Below are 8,491 nucleotides of genomic sequence, written 5' to 3'. Positions count from 1 at the left end.
TTGATCTTAAAATCAAATAGAACTTCAACTTAAATGTATCCTCTCTTAAGACCATGTGCTGCTAAAGAGAGTAGGGTAATGGAGACCAGGATATTCTCTTTGAGGGCATTTGCTGCATCTTATTCATTATTACGTCCCTAGCACTGAGCATGGAGTTCCCAGCTGGTGCAAATGGTGAACGCGCTTGGCTGCTAACAGAAAGGTTGGCAGTTTGAGTTTACCCAGAGGCATCTCAGAAGAAAGACCTGGTGATCTGCTTCCAAAAAGCCAGCCATTAAAAACCCTATGGAGCAGAATTCTACTCTGACATACATGGGGTCACCATGAGTCAGAATTGACTTGACGGCAGCTGGTACTGGTACTAGCACCGAGCACAATTCTGGGCACACAGTGGATGCTTATAAAAACAAGGAAAAATCTTGCCCTCTGTGATTTCTTCTCCTTGTCCCACCCCGTACTGTGTTTTGGGAGCACAACCGTAAGGCAGCCTCTGAGGCGGGCAGTTTCCACATAAGGTACTGGTGTGCTTGCTAAGGGTTTTCATTATAACCCAGGTGTTCCTTTGAGGGAACATTAGAACACAAATAAACCCTTCCAAGGTGTCTGCCTCCTCCCTGGCCCATTTTCTCATTTCCTCCAAGATTATCCTCACATGGATACTCAGCAGAGCCAGTTCCCAGTCCTGGCTCTGCTATTGCCTAGCTGTGAGATCTGGGCCACGACCTCAGTTTCCTCCTTTGGAAAATGGGCATAATGATGTGCCCCCCGCTCACCAGGGTTGTTGAGGGATTTAAACGAGACCACAACTTTGGAAAAGTGTCAGCGTGAGAGGTTAATATGCCTCTCATTAATGGGTGAAAGAGAACGGGCCCCCATCAGCATAATTAGCTCACCACAGCAGTTTTCGATAGGCCTCTTCTAAGGATGCTGTTTGTTTTGGTTGTAGCCCAATGGAGAATTTGCGAGACCCGAAGAAGCCTTTGCCAAAGAGGAGAGCCAGGTCTCTGGACAGGTCGCAGGACCCCAGGAAGGACTCAGGGTCGGGCGACTGCCAATGTCTCTCTCTGCACAGCACCCACACCAAGAAGGAACTTCGCCGGACGGCCAGCGATGGGGCCAGATGTTTCCAGAGCCCAGCTCAGCCTGCAGAGGCTGAGGGCACCATGGCCACTGCCCTCAGTCTGGAGAAGACCAACAAGCTTATCCTCGGTGAGCAGAGCTCACCACAGGACACCAAGAAGGGCAAAGCCCATAGGTGGGCCCAGCAGGGGCTGCTGAAAGCCCTGTTCAGCTTCTTCCTGAGGACGAGTCCTGAGGAGCCCAGAGAAAAGGCCAGCAGGAGGTCAAAGAGGAAGGAGAACCTCTCCCAGCCTACTGAGTCCCCTGTGACCCCTGAGCAGCCAGCCATTAGAAAGAAATCCCATGACAAGAAGTCCAGCCGGAAGAAAGCCTCTAGTTACAGGAAACATATCGCTGAGCAAACGAAGGCTGTTCCAGATCAGGAGGCTGCTGCATACCCTGAGGAGGCTGCCCTGGGCCCAACTCGCAGGGGTAAGCACATGCTCGCATCCCCCGGTCCCTGCCACCAAAGGGCTAGGGTACTTGTTCCTCAAACCTCTCAGTAGAGGGGTCATGAAGGTGGGGGAACTTTTGGGGACAATGCCACTGTGAAATTTCTATGGGGCAGAACAGCACAGTGACTGATAACTTGAGATAAAACTCCAGCTCCACCATGAGCTAGCTGTGTGACCTAGAGCTGGTGATTTTCCTCTTGGAGCCTCAATATTTTTTCATTGGTAAAATGGAGATAATAGTTGCTGTCTCATGGGGTAGTCACATGAATAAAACCAAAAACCAAACCCATTGCTGTTGAGGTGATTCCACCTCATAGTTGACCCTATAGGACAGGCTAGAACTGCCCCATAGGATTTCCAACGCTGGAATCTGTACAAAAGCAGACTGCCACATCTTTCTCTTGAGGAGCAGCTGGTGGGTTCGAACCTCCAACCTTTCAGTTAGCAGCCGAGTGCTTAACCACTGCACCACCAGGGCTCCTTGGTCACATGAATAATGCTTAGTAAATGGTGGCTGTTGTGAAGTACTCCTGTTTGAGAAGTATGGTCCTAGGAGGAAGGGGGAAAACAGGGGGTGGGGAGGTGGAGGCGGGGGATAAGAGGAAAGCCCTACCCTTCACATTGGTCCATAATGTAAGGACCTGGGGCAGGTGCTGGGAAAAGAGACGGCTGCTGGGGTGCTGAAGACCTTGGTTCTGGACTTGACTCTGTTAAGAATAAACTTACTGTGTGACCTTGAGCTAGCCACAGATCTTCTCTGGAATGAGAGAGCTGGTCCCCCAGGTGCCTTCCGGTTCTGACTCCTGGAACCTTGGGAATGAATTTCTAAGATGCCCTGCAGGCATCTGCAGGGGATGGAGCTTTGCCCTGTAGAACTTGAAACTCACTGTGATATTAATGGGGAGAAGAGACCCCGGGAAGAACTAGGATTTACTTTCTTGGTGGTAGTGGGGTAGGGGGGGAGTAGGTGGAGAGGGAGATGGATGGAGGCGGCCTCTTTTCAAATCAAAACCTTGGTGGGGTCCTGATGTTTTGGTTAAGCCTAGAGCTGGCTACAGCTTTGGATCCTGTGCTGTTTCCTTATCTCAATTGACAAGGTCAGATGCATATCACTGACCACCCCCCCAACTCACTTTCATCTTTGTTCCAGGCCGAGAAGATCCTGATCTGCATGAGTCCTTGTTCACTGAAGGCGGGTATGCTGAAGTCAAGGATGATTCTCCCCAAGCTATAGGTCACCAGAGGGAAGGGGAGCGACAGCTTGATGGTTAGTCAGAATCTAGTTAGGTTCCTTTTTGCTTATAGGTGGGACTAATGGCTCTGAACGCTTACATAGACCTTGGATGGTCACGCTCAATATCTGTGCACTGTTCTCCGCATTTCTGGTGCTTCTGGTCATGTATACTTGCTTTAGAGTTTCACAAGAGGGAGTCTTAGGAATCAGAAAGGCAAATACACCTTATGGCAAATAAAAAACCAAAAAAACCAATTGCCATGAAGTTAATTCTGACTCATGGTGACCCAGTGTGTGTTAGAGTGGAGCTGTGCTCCATACGGTTTTCAGTGGCTGATATTTTGGGAAGTAGATCACCACTCCTTTCTTCTGAATCACCTCTAGGTGGACTTGAATCTCCAACATTTTGGCTAGTAGCCGAGCGTATTACCTACTTGTAATAGGGACTACATTAATGGGAATGGGGCTTTTTTTTTTTTTTTCTTTTAAAAATATATAATAATTCACACTCATATACTGACACCTAGATTCAACAATGGTTAACAAACTGCCACGTTTGCTTCATATGTCTGTATAATTTTGTTGCTAAACCTTTTTAAAGTAAAATCAGGCTTCACTCCTAAATGCTTACGCATGCATCTCCAAAAACTAAGGACATTCTCATATACAACCACCATGCCACTGCTGAGCCTAGCAAAATTAACAGTCATTCCCTATTCATCCAATTCCCTGTATAAAACAAACAAACAAAAAAACCAAAAACCAAACCTGTTGCCATCGAGTCGGTTCAAACTCATTAGCGACCCTATAGGACAGAGTAGAACTGCCCCACAGGGTTTCCACAGAGCAGCTGGTGGATTCGAACTACCAACCTTTTGGTTAGCAGCCATAGCTCTTAACCACTATACCACCCAGGTTTCCTGTAGAATGGGCATATTTTAAGAGATCTGCAACAGAGGAGCTATATGGTTCTGTTAAAGAATAACTAAGGGATGTAGTAATTATTTTGCGGGTTGTTTAGTTATTTTACATGTTAATTGTTTTCTCACACGAGAGGGAGTCAGCTGGTAGACCAAGTCAAGGAACAAAAGCCAAAACGAATTTATAAGTAAGAGGAAAGTAAAGGAGGGAAACAAAAAACAAAAACCAAACCCGTTGCCATTGAGTCAATTCCGACTCATAGTGACCCTACAGGACAAAGTAGAACTGCCCCGTGGAGTTTCCAAGGAGCGGCTGGTGGATTTGAACTGCCGACCTTTTGGTTTGCAGCCTAAGCTAACCAAGGAGGGAAAGGAGGGGGTGAAAAAAACTGCAGTCAGCCTGGGAACAGTGAATATTATCTGCACGTGTTTCTGTGTAAACGATCAGCTGGCAGCTAGCAGAGGTCAGTCTGGGAATAATTGTCCTTGAGTAGGTTGACTGAGGTATCAAAGAAAATCATTTCCGTTGTTTGTGGATTCTCCAAGAAACCTTGCGAGTGTGGCTGAGGTGCTTAAGTGGCAGGCTGTCTCTGAGTCATGGCTGCTGGTTTCCTTCTGTCCTTTACCTTAGTTAGGCCAGGTCTCCACTGTTTCCTCTACTGATATTTAGCAGATTGGAAGATCAGCATCAGCCTTACAAAATGTTTCCAAGTGCAGCTGCTCATTTCATGGCTCCCAGCCTTCTGAGGGAGGTAGGATAGGGATTACAATCCACTTTTCACAGGGGGAAGCAGTTGAGGCCCAGAGAGGTTAACAGACTTACCCATGGTCACACAGCTTGCTGAACCCAAAGTAGATAGTTACAGACATGTGAAGTTCAGAGGAAGTAATGGGGCACAGGTTGAATGCCCAGAGGGCTGACTTGAACTCTTCTGCATAAAAATTCATGCTTTGGTTTCTTACCTTCACCCTGTGGATCTTCCGGTGCCCTCCAACTCTCTCTCAGAAGGACCAGCTCTGGGATGTGGTGCTTTTTCCTCCTTCTGTGGCCTGAGGAACTATTTTAGGAGAGCACTTACCCAATCCTGAAGGCCCAAGTCCATCTCAGAAGTCCAAGACAGTCATTTAGAAAGAATTCTCTGTGCATTTGGAAAGATTAACCGGGTACATTCTCTTTCTTCTAGAGGATGCTATCATCCAAGTGATAGTGAAATTACTCCAGAAAATGGGAGATGATTGGGAGGAAAAGGTAAGGGGTAAACCACCTGTGTATGTCCCCAGAGGCTCACTGCCTCTTCTTCTCATTCAGACTCCGCCTGTCCTTCCAGGCCTGGCTCCAGCTGCTCCCCGCCCTTGAGTTCCCCCTAATCCCTTCAACTTCAGACCTCAGTCTTCCCTGGGCTCTTGGCTCTGTCTGGGCCACCCTGTAGCACTTGGCTGCTTTCCAGCTTTTCCTGAGGGAGCTTTCCCTTCTCTTCAGGTCAGTAGCCTTGACTCAGTTTCTCTCATCTTTCCCACAGAGACTTCAAACCCAGAAGCTTGAGATTGGTCTTCAAAACCAGGCTCCCATCTTTAGGAAGAAATCCCAAGAGAAAAAGTCCAGCTTCAGGAAAGCCTTTTCTCAAAAGAAGCATGACTCCGAGGAGCCCAAGAGAGTGGGGGTTGCAGATGTTTCCAGCCTAGAGGCCCGGACGCCCAAGAGGCCCAGCTTTCTGCCCCTGTGTGTTGGTGGCCATCCACCCTCCATCTCCAGCAGCACTGGTGAGCAGGCTCCACAGTAGCCATAGCAATACTGCAGCTGCCTCCAGCTCTGGAACCTTCCCCAGGGCTGGAGTTAGCCCTTATAAGGCTGCCATCCCAGTTCTGACTTTTGTATTCAGCCCCAAGTGATGTGGAGAGGGCTGTGGGGGAAAGAGAAGGGACTGGATATCAGCAGGTCACCTATCACCACACCCAGAACCTCCTTAAAGTCTAGGCAACCCGTTGATGGAAATTGTGTTCAGGGAAACCCAGCCATCCTCAGCTTCCACATCCTGGCAGCGGTAGTGTGTACAGGAAAGAACTGGAGCCTGGAAGGCAGGAGACCTGAGTGCTGAGCTGCACCTTCTATGTCATTCCCCATCTCTATGCCTCAGTTTCCTCACCTGTAAAATAAGACACCACCCTATTGCATATCTAGATCAGAATCAGTCCCCACAGCTACCTTATGAAGTACTTATATTGTCCCCATTTTACACATGAGGGAACTGAGGCTCAGGGAGGTTTTAAAGCAATGTGTTTAAGTCACATGGCCCATCAGTGATGGAGCCAGGGCTAGAGGAAGACAGGATCAGACAAATTATTTCATCCTGGCCAAGGGAATTTGCATTTTAAAAAGGAAGGGGGCAATGCTTGACACCAGAGAGTGAATCTCTAATGGTGGAATTTCAGGCCAAGAGGAGAGATATTTTCATGCGGGGGATTCTGGTCATGATCCATCAATTCATGCAATGAAAGAGGCATCTACTATTCACTTATGGATCAAGCAAAAATGGCGGAGGGATGGGGGAATCAGGGGAGGAAGGAGAGCCAGTGCTATGGAAGTGCAGAGGGATAAGGGAGCTTGGTCTCTTCAGTAAATCAGAAACCCAGCCCAGCCCAGCAGACCACCCCACCCACCAGCAAGGCCTTGGTGTGATTAGCCAACACACTGAGGTTAACACACCCGCATTTCATTTTGCCTTTCAGACTTGGAAGAACCTCAAGTCCCAGATGTTAGGAGCCCTACTCCCTTAAAGATCACCCCAGGAGCAAGAAGCCAGTGGCTTGAAGAGGAGTTGGAGCTGGACAGAGACTCCGAATCCAGTCAGTATCCCTACCTCATCTTTTCCTCAGGGGCCCCTCAGGAAACATGTGGCCTGACCCCTCCCCTTGAAGAAGAGAGACCAAGCCAGAGATGGGTGGTGACCTGCCCAGACCTCCCCACTGAGTGCAGCAGGCTGGGGAGGCAGGGCAGGGCCCAGAGCTCAGGCCCTGAGCCACACTGCCTGTTACCCTGTCTAAGCCTTGGCTGTAAACCAGCAGTGGTTGTAAAGCCCTCCTTGGTGAGGCTGCCATAGGTAATGCAAGGAACACTGGCCCTTGGCAAGGGCTTGGGAGACGGTAGTGATCTTTAGGGTCTGGGTTTGAATGTAGCTCTGACCCCTTGGAGTTGTGTGAACTTGGGAAAGTCACTTCATCTCTCTAGTCTGTTTCCTCATCTGTAAAATGGGGTTAATAATAGTACCTACTTCCTCAAGCTATTGGGAGGCTCTAAGTGAGTTAAAAGGAGCCCTTGTAGTGCAATAGTTAAGCCCTCGGCTGCTAACCGAAGAACTGGAAGGTTGATGGTTTCAACCCACCTGGAGCTCCACGGGAGAAAGATATGGTGATCTGCTTCCGTAAAGATTACAGCCAATAAAGACCGTGGAAGAAAAAATAGAGACAACACTAGGAGCCCTAACACATGGCATAAACAGAATACAAACCATGACTAACAATGCACAAACACCAGAAGAGAAACTGATAACTGGGAGTTCCTAAAAAATCAAACACTTATGCCAATCAAAAGACTTCACCAAAAGAGTAAAAAGAGGACTACAGACTGGGAAAAAATTTTTGGCTACGACATATCCGATAAGGGTCTAATCTCTAAAATCTACAAGATACTGCAACACCTCAACAACAAGAAGACAAATAACCCAATTAAAAACTGAGCAAAGGATATGAACAGACATTTCACCAAAGAAGACATTCAGGTGGCTAACAGATACATGAGGAAATGCTCATGATCATTAGCCATTGGAGAAATGCATATCAAAACTACAATGAGATACCATCTCACTCCAACAAGGCTGGCACTAATCCAAAAAACACAAAATAATATGTGTTGGAGAGGTTGTGGAGAGATTGGAACACTTATGCACCACTGGTGGGAATGTAAAATGGTACAACCACTTTGGAAATCGATTTGGTGCTTCCTTAAAAAGCTAGAAATAGAAGTTTCATACGATCCAGCAATTCCACTTCTTGGAATATATCCTAGAGAAATAAGAGCCATCACACAAATAGATATATGCACACCCATGTTCATTGCAGCACTGTTCACAATAGCAAAAAGATGGAAACAACCTAGGTGCCCGTCAACAGATGAATGGATAACCAAACTATGGTACACAATGGAATACTACGAAATGATAAAGAACAATGCTGAGTCTGTGAAACATCTCACAACATGAATGAATCTGGAGGGCATTATGCTGAGTGAAATAAGTCAGTCGCAGAAGGACTAATATTGTGTGAGACCACTATTATAAGAACTCAAGAAAAGGTTTAAACACAGAAGAAAATATTCTTTGATGGTTATGAGGGTGGGGAGGGAGGGAAAGGGGAATTCACTAGATAGAAGACAGAATCATCTTAGGTAAAGGGAAGGACAACACACAATACAGGGGAAGTCAGCACAACTGGACTAAAGCAAAAGCTAGGAAGTTTCCTGAAAACAACCAAACACTTTGAGGGACAGAGTAGCTGGGGCTGGGGTCTGGGCACCATAGTTTCAGGGAACATCTAGGTCAATTGGCATAACAAAGTTGATTAAGAAAATGTTCTGTATCCCACTTTGGTGAGTGGTGTCTGGGGTCTCAAAAGCTTGTGAGCAGCCATCTAAGATGCATCAATTGGTCCCAACCCACTTGGAGCAAAGGAGAATGAAGAACACCAAAGACACAAGGAAAATATTAGCC

At 47.2% G+C, this 8,491-nt stretch overlaps 1 protein-coding gene across 1 annotated transcript in view; it reads left to right on the top strand.

Moving 5' to 3' along the window:
• The first annotated feature begins 950 nt into the window (after positions 1-950).
• BNIP5 (BCL2 interacting protein 5) overlaps positions 951-8,491 on the top strand; it is a 13,599-nt gene continuing 6,058 nt past the window's right edge. Inside the window, exons 1-5 of the mRNA XM_023734096.1 lie at positions 951-1,551; positions 2,725-2,841; positions 4,913-4,977; positions 5,249-5,489; positions 6,456-6,572. Coding sequence (XP_023589864.1) covers positions 951-1,551; positions 2,725-2,841; positions 4,913-4,977; positions 5,249-5,489; positions 6,456-6,572 — 1,141 coding nt within the window. The remainder of the gene's footprint in view (positions 1,552-2,724; positions 2,842-4,912; positions 4,978-5,248; positions 5,490-6,455; positions 6,573-8,491) is intronic.

Source organism: Trichechus manatus, unplaced genomic scaffold (genome assembly GCF_000243295.1).
Source record: "Trichechus manatus latirostris isolate Lorelei unplaced genomic scaffold, TriManLat1.0 scaffold00065, whole genome shotgun sequence".
NCBI lineage: Eukaryota > Metazoa > Chordata > Mammalia > Sirenia > Trichechidae > Trichechus > Trichechus manatus.
Note: the sequence above shows the minus strand (reverse complement) of the source record. Positions and strands in the feature narration are given on the sequence as shown.